At 37.6% G+C, this 23,629-nt stretch overlaps 1 protein-coding gene, 2 long non-coding RNA genes and 1 pseudogene across 6 annotated transcripts; 2 read left to right on the top strand and 2 right to left on the bottom strand.

Annotated features, from left to right (window-relative positions):
- Positions 1 to 590: 590 nt before the first annotated feature.
- On the bottom strand, positions 591 to 2,126 carry LOC147511034 (uncharacterized). Its single transcript, XM_086598335.1, has one exon. It carries the CDS (start codon positions 2,124 to 2,126, stop codon positions 591 to 593), a length of 1,536 nt encoding a protein of 511 aa, XP_086454461.1.
- Positions 2,127 to 7,348: 5,222 nt separating this feature from the next.
- LOC147511033 (uncharacterized) lies at positions 7,349 to 8,548 on the top strand. The gene is made up of 3 exons (XR_015216911.1): positions 7,349 to 7,876; positions 7,972 to 8,020; positions 8,260 to 8,548. It is a non-coding gene; the product is annotated as an uncharacterized LOC147511033 (long non-coding RNA).
- A 109-nt stretch (positions 8,549 to 8,657) lies between these two features.
- On the top strand, positions 8,658 to 14,389 carry LOC147511032 (uncharacterized). 3 transcript variants are annotated; one of them, XR_015219170.1, is made up of 7 exons: positions 8,658 to 9,179; positions 12,005 to 12,115; positions 12,756 to 12,873; positions 13,011 to 13,096; positions 13,400 to 13,504; positions 13,608 to 13,701; positions 14,320 to 14,389. It is a non-coding gene; the product is annotated as an uncharacterized LOC147511032 (long non-coding RNA). The 3 variants fall into 3 exon arrangements; XR_015219169.1 differs by lacking the exon at positions 13,011 to 13,096; XR_015219171.1 differs by lacking the exon at positions 13,608 to 13,701.
- A 3,194-nt stretch (positions 14,390 to 17,583) lies between these two features.
- LOC147511031 (multiprotein-bridging factor 1c pseudogene) lies at positions 17,584 to 19,219 on the bottom strand (annotated as a pseudogene). The gene has a single exon (XR_015219167.1). The product of XR_015219167.1 is annotated as a multiprotein-bridging factor 1c pseudogene (transcript).
- Positions 19,220 to 23,629: the final 4,410 nt, after the last annotated feature.

The raw sequence follows: 23,629 nt of genomic DNA, 5'->3' as shown, positions 1-23,629 counted from the left end.
TTTCTCCTGATCCGGCCCGAACATCACGACCTGATTGTATCCCATCGATGCATCCATGAAGGAGAACACCTTGTATCCTACCATTCTATCAATTAACTCATCCACCCGGGGCTTTGGGTAACAGTCTTCCGGGTATTCTTTGTTTACGTCTGTGAAGTCGACACACATTCTAACATTGCCGTTCTTTTTCGGTACCACGACCACATTAGATAACCATTTTGTAAATTCCACTTCCTTTATTATCCCTGCCCCCTTCAGTCGTATAACCTCTTCGCGGATCCCTTCAGTATATTTGGGCCTTATGCTTCTCATCTTTTGTCGCACTGGCTTAGTATCTTCATTCATATGCAAATGATGACAAACATAATCTGGATCCAAACCTGTGATGTCCTCGATTACCCATGCAAATATATCAGTGTTAATTGTTAGAAACTGTACCAACTTACATTTCCATTCCTCCGGCAAGTCAGCTCCAATCGAGGTAAACTTTTCCTCATCTCCCACCCCAAGGTTCACTACCTCCAACTCATCCAACGTTTTCGGTCCTAGTGGAGGCTCATACCCCCCTGTTTCCCTGTCTCCTATAATTGCTATGCTGACCCTGTTTCGTGTGATGCCCCCTCTCCTTTTGTTCCGCGGACCAGACTTTTTACAGTCACTTGATGGATATTCTGCACTGCTACTTGATCCCCCCTTATTTCATATGTCCCCCCATTAGTAGGAAAGCGGATCACTTGGTAAAATATCGATGGGATGACCTTCATTTTGTGGATCCATTTTCTCCCCAGGATGGCATTATACTGGAAACTTGAATCCACCACCATAAATTTGGTGAACACCGTTGTCGGACCGGCTATAACCGGTAGCATCAATTCTCCCATGGGATCTGTCATGCTGCCGTTGAACCCATAAAGATTAGTTTGAGGCGCTTGTAGCTGATCTTTTCCAATATTCATCTCCTCCATTGCCCCCTTAAACAACAAGTCCACTAAACTGCCGCAGTCTACTAACACCTTCTTTACCAGATAATTGCCCATCGCTATAGTGATCACCAATGCATCCTCATGCGGAGAAATTACTGACTCTAAGTCTTTCGGGGTGAACCTTATGCTTTCATCACCCTTTGTGATTCCGCGCACTAGCCGCAGTATGCTGACCACCTCATTCACTTGTTGTAAACTTGCTGTCTTTCTCATCTTTTCTCGGTGTGCATTTCTTCCCAGGGTTTCCCTACTAAAGATGACATTGATGGTACCTAAAATTCTAGCCGTAGCTGGCACTCTCTCGGCTTGGTGAACCTCTGCGACAAACTCCCTAAGCATCCCTTTTTCAATCATTCTCTCCACCAACCATTTCAAGGCGTAATATTCATTAGTGGCGTGATTCCTGATTTTATGATAGGCACAGAATGACTTCCCTTCTATCTCCACTGGCGTACTCCACGGACCCTCAAAGTACTGTTGTCCCTTAATCAACGGCAAGATTTCCTCTAGGGGCTTGTTGAGCGGAGTCTGCTCGATTTCCCTGTACGGCTTCCTCTCTCTGATCTCCCTTCGGCCGCGGTCTCCCGTCCTATCCGGACCTCGGCTCTCTCCTCTGTACGTTCCTTTCTCTATTTCCTCTACTCTACTTTTTCCCTTGCGGTCATCGCGGTCAACGGCTTGCACTGCCTTCCCTGCTCTCTTATGCTCCTTTGCATTTCTTTGCATTATATCCTTGTAGCGTATGTATTTTTCTACTTTGGGATACAGAGCGTGTAGAGAAGTGATTTCGATTTTGGAAACTGACTCATGAACTCTAGTTCCCGCCTTCAAGCCGTGCTGGAAAGCTATGACCGCGGCATGTTCCTCTAAATTCTCCACCCTCAATGTCTCCTCCTTGAACCTACACAGAAACTCTCTCAAGGACTCTGCCGATCTTTGTTTTATGTTGAATAGAGCTGCGATGTCAACCACCCTTCTTTTCTGGTGTATGAAGTGGTCAACAAATGCGTGCTCCAGTTCTTCAAATCTTTTGATGCTCTGCGAAGCCAACCTGTAATACCAATCTGAGGCTCCCCCTTTTAGACTAGCGGGGAACATCATGCAACGAAGCCCATCATATTTATTCTCCTGCCATAACGGCATCTATTGTCAGAAATGGTGCAGGTGATCCATCGGGTCTCCCCTTCCATCATACCTCTCAAACCTGGGCTGGGAGAATCTCTTAGGCACTTTCGAATTCCATATCGAATCTGCCAGTGGATTTTTGTTGAGGCTTGCAACCTCCTTCTGCGTAGCGCTCTGGTTCACTTTTTCTGCGGTGCGATTCCTCTCCCTATCTTTCTCAATCATAGCCTGTACTACCTCCAAGGTGATACCCACCGTTGGTTCAGGTTCTTGTTGCGGGTATTCCTCATTCTCTCCCTCTACTTCGCTGCAAGGATGATCACCCCGACCCCTTTCAACCTGCGTAACCTCTCTCTCCTTCCTTAACTCGTCATTCTCCGTCCGTAGCCTAACTATCTCTTCCTGAAGAAGTCTGGCAGCGTCCGCTGCCAGGTTAGATACTTCTTCCTCTCCTACCCCTTCTTCCTCTCCTACCCTTTCTTCCTCTCCTATCCTTTCCTCTTCAGTACTCTCTATTTCCTCGATAGTTTCTCTCACCGTTGCTTTCTTAGGTCTCCCTACTCCTCTCTTCACTACCGTAGCCATTTTCTCTTCATGTCCCCACAGACGGTGCCAAATGTATGCTCCACTATTACAACCTATGTGATTACTTGTCCTCTTCCTTACTTTTCTCTCTGTATTTTTCTTTTTCTTTTTTTTTCCTTTCATTCTCTCTCCTGGCCCTTTTTATCTCTCTTCTCTTCTCCCCTATTTTCCTCTGGTCCCTCGATCCTCTTTTATCTATTCTCCCTTCTCTCTCCCATGTATCGCGGCAGTTATCTTGCAGTTATGATTCCGCTCTCCCTCTGTCCACGTCTCGCAGCAATTCCAGAGCAGTTAGGATACCGCGGATCTGATCCCATGCAACCTGTTCCCCCATACTATACCGCATCGGTCCCATTGTTGCCACTAACCTCCTAGGTCATGAATACGACCCATACATTCATGTTTGTAGAGAACCCCTTTAGAAGGGACCCTAATGTGAAATTCAACGCCCGTTTTGTTCCGAAGAACTAGAATACCAAATTGATAATATCTTGACTTAGCCAAAAATTTTTTTTTTTGATAATATCTTCAGTTATCATTTTCTTTCTGAACGTAACTCCAAATGGAACTATGATCATTGGATAATCAATGTAAGGAAGCCATTTCCCAAGGAACCAAACTTCCTTCAACTATATCTTGAAATATTAGCGAAGGTTGTTAGAAGTAAAGAAGAAGCAAAAAAGAAAATTTACATGGCTTGGTTAAGGCCTCCATCTGCCGAAATTGACATAGATACTTGAAATAAGCTCAAAGCTCTGCCGGGTGTTCTAGTAGTGCTTCCAGATTATTCATTTGATTTTAAGGACCTGGATATGGGAGTTCCATATTACTGCTGGTGTGGATGGCTGTACACAGTACGTACATATAGATTATCTTGATGAAGAATCTGAGTCTGGTGACGAAAAATCTGATTGAGATGACGAAGTTTGGGTTAACAAATTCTAGAATTTCATAGAATGCCACCATGTGATAGTCAACAAAATATTGGCTGGCATCAAATGGACTATTGTGTGCCATGTTTTTATTTTGGTACAAATTATATTGCCATGGCAAACTCATTGAAAAAGCTAATTTTGCAGCAGTACGTACTATAGTATGGAATAAAATGTTCTCAATATATGTTTATCAGTATTTGCTTTGATTGAATTTCCACCGACCAAATTATCAAAGATTCAAAGGCATGAACTAAGCTAAAATTACATAATTTTGGATCACATAGTGTTGTGAATATAACACTGTGGAAATTTGCATATAGATCAATCCTACACAAGGATCAATCCTTCTTACTAGACAAGACTTCAACACCCTCCAAGCAATATCCCAACACTTCTCAATATCAAATAACAAGCATATAAAGTAAAACAATTAATGTAAAAGAAGAACAAACTACAAGACGAGATATATCGTGGGTTCGACAATTTGCCTACTTCCACTTTTCGCGAGTTCAAGCTTTACTAGATGTCGAGATAACAGATTACAAGTCTCTTAATCCACTCACAAAGAATGAACACTCAACTCACAAATAATTGCTCTCTTATAATCTCTTTCTTTCTTGGTTTTGGAAAAGTTAGGTTTCTACAGAAAAAACCTATATTTATACCATTTCAGAAAACTTCCGAAAAAGGGCAAATTCGTGCTGAAATAACTCATGAGCGCGGGTTGCGCCCTCGACTAGGCAAAGTGGAGCGCAGGTCGCGCTTAAACCACTGGAGTCCAAAACCTCATGAGCGTGGGTCGCGCCTTGCCCAAGTGAAAAATGAGCACGGGTCGCGCCCTTCACACCAGATAGAAAAAACATCATTTTCTCTACAATTCTCCACCTCGGTGAGGTTTTAACACATAAAACCGAGCCGAACACATCCAGCAAGAACACATCCATAGAAACTCGTAGTCTATCTGCCCCTAAGGGCCATGCCCACAAAGGACTCTATCAAGTATGTAGGATTTGGAGCAAGTCCAAACAGTGTTGGAACTTAACTCCGGTGACAACCTTAGTCAGCATATCAGCAGGATTGTCATGGGTGTCCACTTTCTTAACTGCAACATCACCATCCTCAACGACATCCCGTATAAAGTGATAATAGACATCAATATGCTTGGGTCTGAGTATGATGAACCTGGTTTTTTGCCAAATGAATAGCACTCTGACTATCACAATGCAAAGCAACACTGTTCTGCTCAATACCCATATCATCCAGAAGACCTCGAAGCCATAATGCCTCTTTCACTGCCTCTGCCACTGCCATATACTCTGCCTCAGTAGTAGATAGAGCAATTGGAGCCTGTAGCATAGACCTCCAACTAACCGGTGCACCATGCATCATAAATACATAACCAATAGTCGATCGTCGTTTATCTAGATCACCTGTATAATCTGAATCCACATATCCACTGACATAACAAGTGCCTCCACCATAAACTAATCCTACATCCAAGGTACCCATCAAGTACCTTAATACCCATTTCACTACCTCCCAATACTGTTTCCCAGGATTAGCCATATACCTGCTTACAACACTAATGGCCTGTGAAATGTCTGGGCGTGTGCACACCATAGCATACATCAAACTGCCTACTGCATTAGCATAAGGAACATGTGCCATATGCTTTTGTTCCTCCACTGAACTAGGAGAGAACTTAGCTGAAAGCCTAAAATGCCCAGCCAAAGGCGTAGAAACCGACTTTGCATTCTCCATACCAAAACGCAAAAGGACTTTCTGAAGGAATTTCTTCTGAGATACAACTATCCGTCTATTATTACTTTTGTCTCTGTCAATTTCCATGCCCAGTATCTTCTTGGCTCCACCTAAGTCTTTCATCTCAAACTCAGAGCTAAGTTGAGATTTCAACTTGTCTATCTCCACCATGCTTTTGGAAGCAATAGGCATGTCATCTACATAAAGCAGGAGATAGATGAAGTTATTACCACGAAGCCTACGAAAGTAAACACAACAATCATACTTACTTCGGGTGTACTCATGTTGCATCATGAACGTGTCAAAGCGTTTGTACTATTGCTTAGGCGATTGCTTTAACCCGTACAGTGATCGATTCAATTTGCATACATGATCTTCTTTCTCAGCAACGACAAACCCTTCAGGTTGTCTCATATAGATCTCTTCCTCCAAGTCCTCATGCAAGAAAGCAGTTTTCACATCAAATTGCTCTAACTCCAAGTTGAAGTGAGCAACTAAACTCAATAACACACGAATGGACGTATTTTTAACCACCGGGGAAAATACCTCATTGTAGTCGACTCCTTCCTTCTGTGAAAAACCCTTTGCTACAACTCTTGCCTTGTACCCAGTACTGTCGGACTCTGGAAGGACCTCTTTCTTTCTGAACACTCATTTACTGCCGATAGTCCTTTTGCCCTTTGGCAATAAAACTAGGTCCTATGTGTGATTTTTATCAAGGGATTCCATCTCTGCTTGCATAGCTACCAACCAATCTCTATAATGAGTATCTCTGACAGTTTCCTTGAAGCTATCTGGATCATCATCTTCGATATTTAGTGCATATGCAACTAAATCCACCTGACCATAGTGTTTCACCGGCTTCTCGTGCCCATACTTGTGCACTTCTTTAACTTATCTCTTTGGCCTAGGGTCAGCCACTACAAGTTGCGGATGCTCTTGCTCTTCTTCCTGTTGCTGTGTGGTTGCATGATTTGGTACCTTATCATGATCTAACCAGTCATCTGCTGCATTAGACAACTCAAACTCAGTAGCTTGAACTTCTATATACTCACCATTCTGCCCAGCTACTTCCGGCTTACTGAACGATAACACGGAAGTCTCATCAAAGGTAACATCTCTACTAACTAGGAACTTGTGGTCTTCTAGACACTACAATCTGTATCCCTTTACCCATTTGCGAAGCCTAAGAATATGGCCTTCTTAGCTCTAGGATCTAGTTTGCTTTCTCTTACATGGTAGTAAGCTGTAGATCTAAACACTAGCAAAATACTATAATCAGCTGGGTTACCTGACCACACCTCATAAGGTGTCCTGCAATCTATAGCTGGTACGGGTAACCTATTGTACAGGTAACACGTCATGGACATTGCATCTGCCCAATACTCTTTGCCTAAACTGACATTAGACAACAAACATCTCGCTCTTTCAAGCAAGGTTCTATTCATCCTCTCTGCCATTCTATTCTGCTGTGGCGTGCCCCTGACAGTCCAGTGTCTGGCAATTCCTTGTTGCGCACAAAACTCTTGGAAAGGTTCATAGGTATACTCAATACCATTGCCAGACCGTAATGTCTTGACCTTCTTATCTGTGCGATTCTCAACCACTACACCATTTGGGCTAATTTGCAACCAATGAGAATTTTCATTAGTAACACATATACATCCATTAGGTAATTTAAAACATTTAAAATCCGTTAGCAATACAAGTATCCGTTGGTAATATTATGTAACGTTTCTTTTAATGTTTTGTGACGTTTGCTCATGTGTTACAGAAAAAGGAAAAATCACTTTGTTAAAAAAGAAAAAATAAATCACATTGAAAAAAAAGCAGAAACTTAAGCGGGAGTTTTTTATGGTCTCGCGCTCATCTAAATTCCAAACCCAACCCAAATTAAAATAGAATTATAGAAGTCAAAGAAAAAAGAAAACAGGAGTGTGTTGTGGCTAAGTCGTCCGACTTCTCTTCCCCCCTCCTTTTCTCCTTGTTCATCTTCTCTTCCTCCCTTTCCAATAAACTATCTAGGGTTTTGATTTTTGATCAATGTTGATTTCAGATTTACTAAAGTAATAATTGATCTATGTTCTTAAGTTATCAAATCATCTTAAATATCAAAGAAGCAGTCGTTGATTTTGTCACCAAGGGTAACTCAAAGTTTGGGTAATAAGCTATATAATTTTGTTTTCTGGTTTATGATTCAGTGTGTTCTTTGAGGTTTCTTGCATTTAGACTTGAGTTGTTGAAGAAGAGTCTGGCATTGGTGTAAGGTGTCTATGATTTATTTGATAAAATTCCAGAAACAATTTCTGAACATGGAAGTTGCGGTTGAATTGCCTTGATAAGATAACTAACGTTTGAATGAAGTCGCATTGGGGTAGCCACTTGAAGCTCCAATAGAACCTGATGCTAATGAACTTGGAGTTGATAATGCTAACTCAGAAATTGGAATAGAAGACTGATGGCCCTCAATCTCGATCTTATTCCCAGGTTTTTATTTTAGTCTTTCACTTTATCAGTGAAATGTAATAACGTTATGTTATGATATACCTATTTGAATATGACCGTGTGAACATTAATTGCAGGAAGAAATGGAGGCTTCTCTTTTCAGCTCTACAAAGTTTGGCTAGTCACGTAAGCGTTTAAGTTTCTTTTGTATATATCTCAGACTCAAGTATAAAATAGCGCCTTCTATACCAGGGAAGTTCCCTGACACTTATAAGCATCATGTACTTAGTTTTAAGTGTACTCTTGAACTGTTGTGCATTCGCCCTTTTCAGCAATTTAATTTGCTAACCATTTTATCTTGTCTACTCTAAACTATGTATTTCTTTTGTTTCTTATATGCTCCTTTGTTGGATACTTGGATGTAGAGAGAATCAAGCAGATTATGAGTGGAATCCAGGTATCTTACAAAACAAAGTCAATGTTATTCTTTTTATGGTTTTAGTTAATTCCATGCATTGGCAAACCCAATGCTTTACAAGTATACATTAAGAAAATGAACTTTCTATGTTGGTAACAGTCTGATGTAATTTTAGTGTTGGTATGCTTGTCTTGATGTAATGGCATTAACTACTTATTAATAAGGATAAGAAATGGTCTTGCTGTTGTTTGAAGTCACATATACGTAGATATTAAATTATAATTTAAGATAGAGAACATGGTTTTAAAGGGGACTAAGGGACACTAGTACATAATAGGCCTTTTGTGACTGTTTTGAAAGAGTTTTTGTCATATTTGTATCCTAGACCGTCACAAAAGTTTTTTGACATACTTTTTGTGATGTTTACTTTAAAGAATACATGTGTGGATGATTGGATGGAACATTGTGTGACATTTCCACTGGAACTGTTATGAATACCTTGCATTTATGTGATTGTTTTGATTATTTCTATCCTTGCACACACTCAATTAGTTAAAAAAACCAACTCACAAACAAAAAGCCTGCGTTCCATATATGCTTCACAGGTAATTTCTCTTGTGTGGCTCTATCTCTCCCACAACTCTATCTCCCTCTTCACTTGTGCTGCTAGGGTTTCCAAGTTTAATAATACCAGTAGGGATTATTTGCTCTTAGCTCTCCCATGAATCTCTCTTCTTCACTCAAAATCGGCGTTGAAGTAGTACCAGTAGCTCTTTGAAAATAAGATATTGTAATTGGTAAAAGAATCTAAACATACAAGGTTAGTTGATTGTCTTCTTCCTCTTTGCAATTGAGTGAATTCCTTTTTCAAGAACAAGCGAGACACGCACTCTCTCCCCAATTGCAGGAACAATCGTCTCACGCAAGGTATAGTTTTTCATTTAATTTGTTGTTTGCGCTTATTTCTTCAGTACAATTTAAACTGTTAATCTCAAATTTTGTGCGATTATTTCCTGGTTTGGTATTTTTCATATTATCTATTGTTTGCAGGTTAAAGTTTTTATTGATTTTGTTGTTAGAAAGATAGAAAAATTTACTTCACCAACATGAATATTACCGAAATTTTATTGAGTAACTGAATTATTATGAACAAGGAGCAAAATTGTTTTTAGGAATATGGTTCCGTGCATTAATTTCATATAGACAAACACAGAGTATTCGAGGAAGTGTGAAACAAAAAACTTTAGGTGTTAGAAACACAATATTTTTTTAACAATGCCGAACATATAGGGTAATAGGCTAAAAGCTGAACTTGTTGTCAAGCGAATTTGATTAATTAGCTATTTTTAAATGTTAAGTACTACCATGGCTTGTTTAATGCTTAAGCCTGAGGTTAAGGTGCAACATGGTTCCGTCATGGGTAAACGCTAATTAGTAAACACTATTTACTGAGCCGTCGAACGTGTCTATTTTTTACTCTATTCCGTTGATGATTATACTTGAATGTAATAACTGTTTTTGTTGTTCTTGCATGAAAGCAGTGTAGTAAAGGCGTTAAAGCGCACCTAAGGCGCAACACCCTCTTGTGCCTTAAGCGCAAGGCGGCGTGTGGCGTGGTGATTAAATTAAAAGTGAAGTAGTAATAAAAAAATAGATATATCAAATAAAAAATAAAATAAATATTAAATATGACATGAATTATCACTGATTTGCTTAGCCAAACTCTAAAATTAATTTTATGTGATTGTAAACATAAAACCATTGTAGTCATTTAAAAGAAAAATCTTAAGCAATAAGTAAAGAGCAAAATAAAACTCATATCTCTCAATACAATCTAGCTCAACTTCAATAAACTAAAATAATGAACCGATAGAATTGAGTCAAATGAGTTCTTCATAAAATAGAACATGTGATTCAATTTTAGAATCCCATAAAACTTCATTTAAAATTTAATCCATTTTTGTGTCTTCTCTCAATCCATACAACTTAACAAAAACTAGTCAAAATTAAGTTTAAAGTGTACTCCATAATGAAACTTACTAAATTTGCATAATTTCTTATATCATACAACAATTGGATCGAGTGTAAATGTGTTACGTATAGCAAAAATTGTAAAAAAAAACGAAAAAACTGTAAAAGTTGATAAGGCGCGCGCCTTGTGTGCCTCGTGCCTCGACAAAAGTGCCTTATGTTACCTCTCGCGCCTTGGTCAAGGCGAGGCACTAAAAGTGCGCCTTGCGCTTTAAGCGCGCCTAGGCGCGAGCCTTGACTACATTGCATGAGAGCATTGAGTATTTTAGTGTGTATGATTAATGTGTTTTTACAGTGACCAGTAGATTTCATAGTAGAACAGCAAGTCTGCTTATAAGTTAATAGAAGGACAAGGGCAGTGTTGGTGCTAGTTAAGCAAGGGTCATGTCTTGTTTTCCCCTTACATTTCTTTTGGGATGTTCGGACCTTGATATATAGTGGTCTTGTTTGTTTTTCTTTTGCCTAGCGGATAGTATGGACGTATGGTTGATGCGACACACAGTTAAATCCTTTAGATTTTGAACTAACATTTGACTTTTTGATCTTCGTTTGCTATTTTGTTGCTGTAACAGAACTTATTAAATAAGGATATTCTTTTAACAATAATCTAATCAAGGGGGTGAGGCATCAAAGTGGTAGAAGATCCTAGAGAACTCTGTTCAAATTGCTTGTGTTGACTTGTTGAAGCTTTATTTTGTTACTTTTGTTTAGTCCTTTGGAATTATTTGATGTTGTTTACTCTGTACAGTAAAGCTTGTTTTAATTTCTTAAGATTCAAACTAGAATCCTCTAAACACTTAAACTGTAACATGTTGGTTAATGAATGATTCAATGCTTTTTTAGGATATATAGTCTATAGAATACTTTGATTATTTTCTCTTTAGTAACGACCCTCCTTCTTAGTCTATTGTAACTTTAGTGTTTATTTTCCTTCAAGAGCTTCAACATACTTTCTTCCAATTGGTTTCCAAATGAGGCTTCCATTCTTTGTGCATGTGGAATAAGTGCAGGTCTCATTTCCAATGTCTTAACTAATATGCAGAATTTTGTCCAGTGCATTAAATAATATGGTGGATGTTATTCAAACTGATTTCTTAGTGGTAGTCTTAATTCATTGGTTAATAGTTATTATAGCTGATTCAAATAGGGGGTTGTAAATATGATTGAAGAAGACAGTGCACCTACTACTCATGTTGAAATAGCCTTGAGGGTGTTCCGAGAATGCTAGCTACTTGTCTGGTGATGCTGCTTTCGGGGATGCACTGATTTTGAGCACATTTTTTTTTATCTTAGTTGGAGTTGGATTTGGCCAGGACAACCTACATAGGATAGATAATACTTTTTCTGTTTTCTAATTAATGTGCCCAAATTCATTGCATTTAAAGATCTAACCACATCTCTGCCGCTGCGACTGCTGGAGGCATCGAGGCCATTCATACCGTAGGTGGAAATGTTTGTTTTGCAAGTGCAAACGCAGGCTAGTCTTTCACACTGCATTCATTTGACAAGCTGTATGTTAAGCTCCATGGGATCCCATTTGATGTCACAAAATTTGCTTCTCGTCTCTGGGGAGATATATATATTATCATCCTGATACCAGGGTTTTTAAGGGAGAACTTCCTGCGAATGGAAGGGATAGATAAAAGAATTCATATTGTTAATGTGTATGGTGTGTTGTTTCCTTTGAAATATATTGATGAACAAGCATTTGTTTCCTTTAGAGAATCGCAATAGCATATCTGTTGGCTGCATTATGTGAGATTTGGCTCAAGCGTGGTGATGTCGTTAAATCAGAAATGTCATTGCTGAAGAATATTGCTTTAACATTATTGGTAAGTTTCACATGTGTTGCGTTAACAATATTGTTCTCTTCGGTTATGATTTTGCTTTTTATCGCGAGAAGACTCTCTGCTTATTTCACTGTTGTGCACATGGCTCTATTGTATGGTTTGTTTGTCCCTGATGAAGGCATTTCTGTTGCAACAAGGACCTTCACTGTAGGTTCAACACTCTTTGTATAAATATTTAACTTGATTTCCAGAACTTCAGTTCTAGCCTTCTGTCTGAAATCTGTAGCTAATGAGTTGTATATATTCTTATTTCCATCTGAAGGTGAAATGTGGAGTAAGGGGAGACACTAAACAATTACTTTTAACATCAAGGACTAGATAAAAGTAGAAAGTAGAAACTGAGTTGTCAACTGGTGTTAGTTTCATTACCTCTTGGACTCACTAAATGGACACTAAATGTCGATCCTTCTTCCACCAAATGGCATGTTTGAAAAATAAATGCATTCGTCGTATAATTGCACTTGAATTATCATTTCTTACTTAAGCTATGTTTTTAGTCACTGGAGTTGTGTTGTAAACTTCTAGAACAAGGTGGTCCTCTACTATATGATAGCTGCTCTTTCGTTCTATTTGAAGGTGCTGGTGCTAAAGTTACTTATGTTCTAACTTTCATTCTCAATAGGAATGGGAGCAGTTCATTGGGTTGTAATGTCTAAGGGAGCTTTACTGATGATCATTCCTCACTTTCAACTATCTCACGCCTCCACTCCAGCGCTCCAGGTCTTCTCTCCACTCTCAAGGTACGTTCCTACACTCGTACTTTTTTTCTTTTTCTTCTCCAGCCTCTCTCCACTCTCTTTTTATGTTCTTCATTTCACTTCTCCTCTCCCACTTTTTTTTTTCTTCTTTTCCTGTTTCTCTCCACTCTCTTCTTCAGTTTTGCTTGGTAAATGAAATAGAGTATGGCCTGCAGTGGCTGGAAATAGAGAAGTAAAAAAGGAATGGCCTGCAGTTACCTATCAGGTAGTACAACGTGCATAGAATAGATAGTACATACTTTATGTATGTTTTTTCCTTATGTATCAAATTCTATTTCTTTTTACCTATCTACCTTAGTTTAGTCTTCTAAGTTCTCTGTTTTTGTAATTTGGATCATTCGTCTTTTTTAGGTCCAAGGTGATAGATTATTATGTGCCAAGATTATGTGTGGAATCTTATTTTTTGTCAGGATTTTATAGAGTTCCAAATGAATTTCTTTAAGAGTACAACTAAGCTCAATCTCAAGCATCAAAACATAGCTCAATCAAATTTCTTTGCTTCATACAGGGTAACAACACTCTATTGGTCTAGCACCAATTAGATTCCGAAAGCTCAACAACAAACGTAGAGCCTTCCAGAGATCTAGCTTAGCTCATCACTACTAAAAAAAAGGTATTTTATATTGGTTATGAAATTGCTGCTCTATCGGTTTTGTGCATGTCTTTTTTTGTTGATTTGATAGACTGATTTCTAATGATGCCTTGAATTTGGTTAGGGGTTTATGCTAAGATGCAGTACCGTGTTTCGTGTGAGGTTCACTCACATGTTATGAGAGTTCGTTCTAGGACTAACAGAGATTTAGGCGCAGAGTACGTTTATTAATATGAAATTTTATTAGTAACTTTTTATTGGTTGATTGGTATGCATCTGAATTTGGCTTGCTATAGTTTGTTGTAGCTGAAAAAATGAATGGTATGATCATTTGTTTGAATGCAATTAATTGATGCTGATATTCTAATACTACTGCTAGTTCTGGATGGATATCTGCGAATTCGCTTTTGTTTCCAGGGTGTTGATTTAATGTTTGGAATTGTTGTTTAAGCTTGTCTTATGATCACAAAGTTCTTCGGTGCAATTTGTTATGACACATATAAGTTGTTGTAGAGCATTGTAGCATAAACTTCCATATATTGTTTTGAAGTTTTATCCTATATATTTTAGAAATGTCAATTGTGACTGTAAAGTATGTAATACTGTACTCTGACGACTATCTGTTAAATTTATCAAATACTGAAATCATTCTTAGTATTTGTAAATCTCATTTGGATTTTGTTTTACTCAAACCCAATCGAGAAGTTTTCATAAATTTTCTTTGGATGGCTTATGTAGTGGTCCATTGCCGATAGATCTGATTGTGTTGTTTACCTTTGTTTGAGTCACTGTGTAATCCTGATGTTATTTTTTTGCCATAATTTATGTAATTTCAGATTGATGAAGACATTCTCCTGGAAGTGATTAAGATGGGATTTGACAGGAGTCAATTAACTGAATCTCTTTTGCGATGAGAGTACAAAATGAGGTACTATCTGATGTTTCATGGCGATCTTGATATTTTTTCCACTTCATTGGTGTAATTTGTTAAAACCTTTTCAGGCCACCATTGCATATTATTTGCTTATGGATAACCGTTTCCGAGCTACCAGCGACTATCTTGGAGCTAAGTTTCAGGAGTCAATGGTGTGTTTTTTTCTCAATGTATAGTTTTCTTTTAATCATTTTGTAGTCCTTTGCTTATTTTATATACTAGTGGGTGGGGATACCTGCCTCGGCCAATAGCATAGCCATGGTATAGATTTCAATGGCACAATAGTAATATAAGAGCAGATAGTAGTAGTATTAGGATATCAGCAAATAGTAGTAGTAATTAAATCACTAAGCCCTAAGATCAAAGTCTCACTATTGCCCAAACCCCTTATGTTCTAGAGAGTTAACTTAAATAACACTAGAAAATAGTTTGTTAGTTTATTGTTAAAGTAATCTACTGAATAGATATATATATATTGTTCATGTGTTCCATTTTTTTCCTTCTAGGTGGTATTCAAGCTTTTCCATTGTGGAATGAATATGCAAAGCTTTTATGCAGCGGAGTCATTTATGTAGCTCTGTTATTGTTTCTTTGCGTTAGTTTTAATTTTTTGTCGATGAAAATTGATAAACACTTTAACTAGAAGTTTGGTTTTTGCTTATTTGTTTAGTGTTGATAGATAGGTGTAAAGAGTTGTTCTGGTTGGCGTGGGCATTTAGAATATTTTGTTGTTTTTCATTACGTTTCATTGTGTGGATGAATAGAAGGAATTTAATTACTAGAGTTTGTTAGAGTTATAGATGAATAGAAGAACTTAAATGATACATTGTGGAGTAAAAAAAGGTGTAGGAATAGGTACGTGCATCCCCAGATGGCATATATATAAATGGGCCAGAGACACCAATTAATTTTTTTTATACAATGGAAATTCGTTAGTAATGGATACAGAACCGTTAGCAATAGAAAATCAAAGTGACGTTTATATCTGTTAGTGACAGTGGACAAACAAATTTGGTAACCGTTACTAATGAATTCTAACGGTTAAGTATCAATTACTGAAATTAATTTCAGTGACACTTTATAATCGTTAGTAAATTTTGTAACAGATAATAAGTGTTACAAATATCCGTTAGTAATATTTGTCACATTTTTGTGTCAACGCAAGATAATCGTTACTAATATTTTTTGTAATAGATGTATATCCGTTACAAATAGGCTGTTATGGTGTAGTGAACACTTGCCTTCCACTTCTTAAATGTCTCAAACACTTCATCTTTCAATTTTATTATATACACCCACACATAGCGAGTATGATCATCAATGAATGAGACATAATAGCGGTTACCTCCCTTGGAAGCCACCCTGGAGGGTCCCCAAACATCCGTATGCACATAATCAAGGATACCTGTTGTCGTGTGCTTGCTTGACTTGAACTTGACTCTGTACTGCTTTCCATAGACGCAATGCTCGCAGAACTCCATACTTGGTTTTTTCAAATTCTTCAAGAACTCTCGCTTGCACAACTCAGACACACCCTTTTAACTCATATGCCCTAAACGCATATGCCATATCTTAGTGCACTCAGAATCATTTCTAGATGCACCCACTACTACATCGCCTATCACCGTACTACATATCAGAGTATACAAGGTTTCCATGTTTTTGACCTTCATAGCAACTAAAGAGCCATTAACAATATTTAGGACTCCACTTTCACCCACAAACTTATGGCCTTTGAAATCTAAGGTACCAAGAGAAATAAGACTTTTCTTTAGCTTAGGAACATGTCTCACATCGGTTAAAGTTCTCACTACACCATCATACATCTTGACTCGTATAGTTCCAATTCCTACCGTCTTACAAGCAACATCATTACCCATCAAAACGGAACCACCATCAATGGCTCATAAGAAGTAAACCACTTTCTATTCGGGCACATATGATAGGAACATCCGGAATCAAGAATCCACCCTTCAGTCATATAGTCTTGTGTGGACACACAGAGACTGAACTCATCCTCTTTAGAGCTTGAAGCATAACTTGCCTCAATCTTTGCCTTACCTTTCTTCTGACCATCTCTCTTGTTCTCTTTCTTCGGGTGAGGACAATTACTTGCGTAATGTCCATTTTCATTGCAATTGTAACACTGTATATGTTTTAAAGGCTTCTTTGATTTGGACCTAGAATTCTCATTATTTGTAGAATTCTGTTCATACGAATTTCCTCTTGCCACTAGCCCCTGACCTGTATTAATGATATTCTCTACACGTGTCTTCTTCATCAACTCATAAGAAAAAAGTGCACTCTGAATTTAGTCAAGATCGACGATTTCTCTGTTCATAAATGTAGTCATTAGATGCTCATAGCTTTCTGGCAAGGAGAATATTAAAATGCCACTTGATCCTCATCATCTATCTTCATACCCACATTCAAATAATTCGCTAGACATCGACGGAACTCACTAACGTGCTCTTGCATTGTTGAACCATCGACCATCATGTACCGATAAAGACGTTTCTTAAGGTACATCTTATTCGTCATACTCTTGGTCATATATATAGACTCTAGTTTGAGCCAAATATCGGTAGCGATATTTTCTCCTATCACACTATACATGACCTCATTAGCAAGACATAACCGGATTGATGAATAAGCCTGAAGATCGAACTCTTCCCAATCATCATTACTCATATTCGCTGCCTTAGATTTAATCCCCTTTAAAGCCTTGTGCAAACCTTGTTGGATGAGGATGTTCTTTACTTGGACTTGCCAAATTCCAAAGTTATTCTTCCCATTAATCTTATCTACTTCAAACCTTGCGTTTGACATATTGGATGAGGATGTTCTTTACTTGGACTTGCCAAATTCCAAAGTTATTCTTCCCATTAAACTTATCTACTTCAAACCTTGCGTTTGACATATTGAGAGCCATCTTTAAAGTTACACACAATAACCCAAAACAAAAATACCAATTGTTGTGAATATAACACTGCGGAAACAACGTTACCCACTACAATAGATCAATCCTACACAATGATCAATCCTTCTTATTAGACAAGACTTCAATACCCTCCAAACAATATCCCAACACTTCTCAATATCAAATAACAAACATATAAAGTAAAACAATTAATATAAAAAAAAAAACAAACCACAAGACGAAATATATCATGGTTTGGCAATTTGCCTATTTCCACACTGCGAGTTCCAAGTTTTATTAGATGTCTGGAGTAACATATTACAACTCTCTCAATCCACTCACAAAAAATAAATACTCAACTCACAAAGAATTGTTCTATTATAATCTATCTTTTTGGTTTTGGAAAAGTTAGATTTCTATAGAAAAAACCTATATTTATACTATTTCAGAAATTTCCGAAAAAAAACAAATTCGTGCTGAAATAACTCATAAATGCCGGTCGCACCCTCGACTAGGCAAAGTAGAGCGCGGGTTGCGCTTAAATCACTAGAATCCAAAACCTCATGAGCGCGTGTCACGCCTTGCCCAAGTGAAAACTGAGCACGGGTCGCGCCCTTCACACCAGATAAAAAAAAAAACATCGTTTTCTCTACACATACGCACATACGAGCCCATTTTTATTGACTAAATCATGGCTTTGACAGAATACAACGGTATATAACGATTTCAAACTCGTGAAATTGGGAGTATCAGAAATTCTAGACGAGAAACAGAACAACAAACACTAGCCATACTATCAACAACAACCAACGCAATATCAACAAGATTCAAGAACCACCATTACCTACAAACACAAAATCAATTACCACCAATTTTCCCCTAAGCTTAACACCAAGACCTTTTTTCCATTTTCCCCAAAACATTCTGATTAGGAACAGCTTTCCCACTCTCATATTCCTGAACAACTTGAGGCCTCTCATTAATCTGTTTCGCCAACTCAGCCTGGCTTATCTTCTTACCCAACCTCGCTTTCTGTATCGCTTGTCTCACTTCCGTAGAAACCCGGTCTAGTGCTACCGTTTCAGCCTCGCGTTCACTACTGGTTGTGTTGTTTTCTTGTTTGAACCAGCGTCTGCTTTTTTCAACGTTGAAACTGAACCGCCGGTTCGTAAAGCTTGGTTTACGGCTTTTGGGTCACGGAGATCTTGGGACTTGGGATTGCGTTTGTGTAGAACTACTGGTTCCCAGTCTTGTGTTATTGGGCCTGCTGATCTCATCGGCATAGTGAAGGTAATTGGGAAAAAGTGGTAAGGGTTACTTTGGGGTTTGATGAATTTGGTGGACAGAGAGAAGATAAGAGATGGAAGTATTTATAGATGGTTGAGTGACTAGAAACTTCTTTGTGATAGAAAGGGAATTGATTCTGGAAGGTTCTGTGAAGAAGATTAGAATGGGCTGTTTCTTGGAGAGGACGTATTCTTGGGGAGGAAGTAAAACTCATTTGGGCTTGAATATGGTTAAATACTTTGGTCAAACGTCAAGATTCTCAATTGGGCTTGAATATATCTATTTCTCTATCTAACTCCTTATAAGAATCCATTGCCTTACCAACGGTAATCTGTGTACGTCAAAGGGGCAATCTCGTAATTACACAATTTATTATTATTATTATTTATTTATTTTACTTTTGAAAAGTAAAATAGTAATTTTGTGATTTTAAATTTGTTTTTGTCAAATGTGTAGGCCCTGTGTCGGAAGAAAGGTTTACGTATAGGAGTAAAATAATAAATTCACTTCTATTGTAAATTTGAAAATAAAAATAAAAATATGGGATTGTGTTGTCACCCCTATAGTTAATTTAATATGAAGCAATGTTGTTTGGGTGTATTCTAGTTGGTTGTGTTTGGTTCAAGGAATTTAAATTCATAAATTATGTAAATGGGGAGGGAACAGAGAGGCGCGAAAATAGAAAGCAAAAATGGTAATTCGTGGGAAAGAGGCCATAAAATCCAAGAGATTTCTTTCTAAGGGTATCGTAATTAGGAAAAACAGCTTGATTTATGAAAAAATGGTGTTAACTTTCCTCAAATGGAAGGAGCATATGGGGTAACTTCTCTCCAACTTCGATATTTTCTTTTTCAATATTCTTTATCGCCCTTTTCCATTTTCCAGGAATTTAGATTCCACGAACCAAACACAGACGTTATGTTGCTTAGGTGTTATACATGTTTTGGTCTCAATGTATGCATTGTTGAATGAACTAGTTAATTCCCGTGCTGAGGCACGGATTGCATAAAGTTATAGTGATATTTTAATAAGTTGCATTAGCATATGTGAAAAATAATTGTTGCAGTTATTTTTGTTTCTATATAAATCTATTTCAACTTTCAAGTAAGATTAGCAAACGCATATTGACTAACAATCACAAAATTATTCTCAAAGGTAAGATGGTGATCGAGTTCAACACAATAAAAACAACCAAAAGCAGGAGAAATATTCTTTTAGAAAATGTTCCTTTCCCAAGAAAAGTGAGCAATATTATAAATAATAATAATAAAATTGGTATCATAAAGTTAACATTAGAAGCAGGGCCTACTAAGAGTACATCAACAAAACCTATAGTACGGTCTAAAAGGCCACTCTAAAGCTGTAACAAATTGAGCCGTAAAAATGATTCCCAAAACGTCCATGTGAGCCTCCATTATGTTATTTGAGCCTAAGGTCTTTCCCACCATGCTCAGAACTTCCAAGGCACATCTTGTTAGAAGCAAGCACCGCACCACTGCACTAATGTTAGTTTCTAACCTTTTTCTGTTCCAATTCTTGCTAGCTGCAACCACCAATGCTAATATGACTATGACATTATACCATGATAATAATTAAGTTAGCATCATGACCTATGTAGACTATCCTAGCACCTCCATGACCTGGGTTACCTAGAACTTTGATTTCAATTTGTTAAGGCGGACGTCGTGAAAGTTCCATTGTTTTTTGAAGCATCCCAGTTCCACATGCTATACCAACACCACTTAAAGATTCACGTTCCGATGTTGAGCCCTGCAAATCTCCTATCACAAGCTTACCTATGATTCACATATCGTTTATTACTTATCACTCCGAGCTTAGGTTGAACATAAACTGTCTTAAAAAATTGATAAGTTGCTGACTTGTGCATCAAGAGGTGAAGAACTTTAGTGATAAAAAAAAATCATGAGGTTTTCCAGCTGAGCAGGCCTATTTGTATGAATAATTCCAAGTTTTGGTCGCAGTTGGAATCTCTTGTACATTATAATTTATTAGTCCTCAGGATACTTATTAAAAGCCATTAAACCAATATCATGAAGGATTTGAAAAAAAAGAGAATACCCAACACAGTACACAAAAGAAATTTATTGACACATAACTTTTCAAAAATTCTAATTTCATTAATGCTGATAGGGTTATATACTAAAATCATTATTTTTGTACTAACTCTAATTCTTTATATTTTGAATGAAAATCATATGGGCAAATGTTATGCATATTATATATGTTATTAGTTATATGCATACTTTATGTTGTAGATGATATGGTGTGTGGTGACACACAGAAGATCATATAATCAATACCTTATAAAGTATAAGTAAAGGTTCACAACCTAGATGGATTTGGACAAACCATTGGTATGGTTGTAGTATAATTTGGTATTAGTCTATCTTGACTACATGATTACACTAGTACACTTTGTGTGTATTGAACAGGACCAAGTGAGGTTGTTTCTCTTTATACTGACTATATAAGAGAATAAACACCTCTGTTGTTATGGATGCTTGTCCTCTTAATCCGGATATAATAACGGGCACTTACGTGCATTGTACATTGTTTTAAATCATCAATGAGTGAGATTCATTTGTGAATCAACAAACTCAATGGATTGGGTAATGATATTATATGTAAGGCGTGCTATTGATTATAGAAGGAATCCATGACCCGCAGGAAGTCGGGTTGATGATGTCCCTTTGAGGAGCTCATAAGGATTGTCATGTAAACCCTGTAGGTGGATTTAATTTGACATGACAATGAGGTTGAGTGGTACTACTCAAGGACATAAGAAGTTGATTAATGTAGTTGTCAGTAACTTGACTTAATCAATGGACATTCGATATCTTAAACACGGGGAGATCAACGAACATATAATATGGAGCCCATAAACGTAATACACGTAATTTGGGATTAGGGCGGTAGTGCAACATATAGGAACCATTATTCAGAATGCAAATATTTCTACAAACCGCGAACACCACGCGCAGCAGAATCAATGGGTGTCCACGATTTGTGATTGGAAAACATACCTTTGAATCCGATTTTGATAACTCTGAGAATCCAAGCTTTATGAATCCGAATCAACAATCAACCCCTTCATCTTCTGTTGTATTCCTTTAGAATAGATTAGACGTTGTGTGGACAACGATCTACCAATCCCCTTCTTTCTCACAAAGCTAGATCCAATTTTCTGGATCTATCTTTCCTTGCCTCTTTTTCTAATCTAGTGAATAGTAAATTTCGGCCAGAGAGAGTATTCTATTTATAGGCTACAACAGGGACCATGAGGAGAAATTAGGGTTGGCCTCCGACGGGCTTCGGCTTCCCATGTTTGCCCAGAACACACGGCCCAAGTCTGTCAACAAATGGCTTATTCCATTAAAGGCCATTGTTGCACTACCGCCCTAATCCCAAATTACGTGTCAGCGTTTATGGGCTCTATATTATATGCTTGTTGATCTCCCCGTGTTTAAGATATCAAATGTCCGTTGATTAAGTCAAGTTACTGACAACTGCATTAATCAACTTCTTATTTCCTTAAGTAGTACCACTCAACCTCATTGTCATGTCGGAATAAATCCACCTGCAGGGTTTACATGATAATCTTTTTGAGCTCCTCAAGGGGACATCATCAACCTGACTTCTTGCGGGACACAGATTCCTTCTATAATCAATATCACATCTTACATACAATGTCATTACCCAATCCATCAAGTTTGTTGATTCACAAATGAATCTCACTCATTGATGATTTAAAGTAATGTACAATGCACGTAAGTGCCCATTATTATATCCGGATTAGGAGGACAAACATCCATAATAACAGAGGTGTTTGTTCTCTTATATAGTCAGTATAAGAAGAAACAACCTCACTTGGTCATGTTCAATACACACAAAGTGTACTAGTATAATCCTATAGTCAAGATTGACTAATACCAGATTATACTATAACCGTACCAATGGTTTGTCCAAATCCATCTAGGTTGTGAATGATTAGTTATACTTTATAAGGTACTAATGATATGATCTTCTGTGTGTTCACACCATATCATCTACAACATAAAGTATTAGACACATGCATATAACTAATAACATATATAATATGCATAACATTTGCCCATATGATTCTTATTCAAAAAATGAAGAATTAGAATTAATACAAAAGTAATGTTTTTAGTATATAACCCTATCACAACAATGGCCTTTAGTGGAATAAGCTATTTGTTGACGGACTAGGGCCGTGTGTTCTGGGTGAACATGGGAAGCCCAAGCCCATCAAGAGACCTAACCTTAATTTCTCCTCATGGTCCCTGTTGTAGCCTATATAAAGAAACATTTCTTCTTGGCCAAAATTAATCAATTTCTGTGATTGAAAAAGAGAGGCAAAGAGATAAAGAAAGGGTTGGTAGATCGTTGCCCACACAACGTCCATTCTAAGGATATGAATACAACAGAAGATCAAGAGGTTGCTGATTCGTAGAGCTTGGATTCTCAGAGTTATCACAGCTAATCTAAGAGGTGTGTTTCTAAACCAAATCGTGAGAACCCTTTTATTCCGCTGCGCATGGGTTTTCGCGGTTTGTAAATCATTACATGAAACCATAACGGTTCCTACAAATGCAACACTAATAATGTTTGTTATACAGAAAACCCACTAAGGATGGTTTTTAATATTGACCGTTCAACTATTAAAAGTCCAAATAATGGTAAGATAATACACAGATAGTCAAGGCTGACAGAGCAGTTCCTACATACCTTCAAATACTTCAAAGTTCAAATAGTTGCAATTGGAAGACTAACAAATCGGCTAAATGGATGGCCCTTAACCACATCGCACAAACTCACAAATTGGTGATTAAATTTTTTGGAGAATATACCAACTGACATACAGTAGGTGGGATCAAGGATTGAATCGAATAGCGAATAAATCATCATCTCGAGATCAAAACTCCCTAAAGTAAATGGTAAAATAGAGAAGAGAGTAGAGTAG

The sequence above is a fragment of the Coptis chinensis genome, chromosome 3 (assembly GCF_015680905.1).
Source record: "Coptis chinensis isolate HL-2020 chromosome 3, ASM1568090v1, whole genome shotgun sequence".
Lineage (NCBI taxonomy): Eukaryota > Viridiplantae > Streptophyta > Magnoliopsida > Ranunculales > Ranunculaceae > Coptis > Coptis chinensis.
Note: the sequence above shows the minus strand (reverse complement) of the source record. Positions and strands in the feature narration are given on the sequence as shown.

Excerpts from the sequence above, each read along its gene's own strand:
- LOC147511034 (XM_086598335.1), bottom strand. The coding sequence starts at position 2,126 with ATGCCGTTATGGCAGGAGAATAAATATGATGGGCTTCGTTGCATGATG.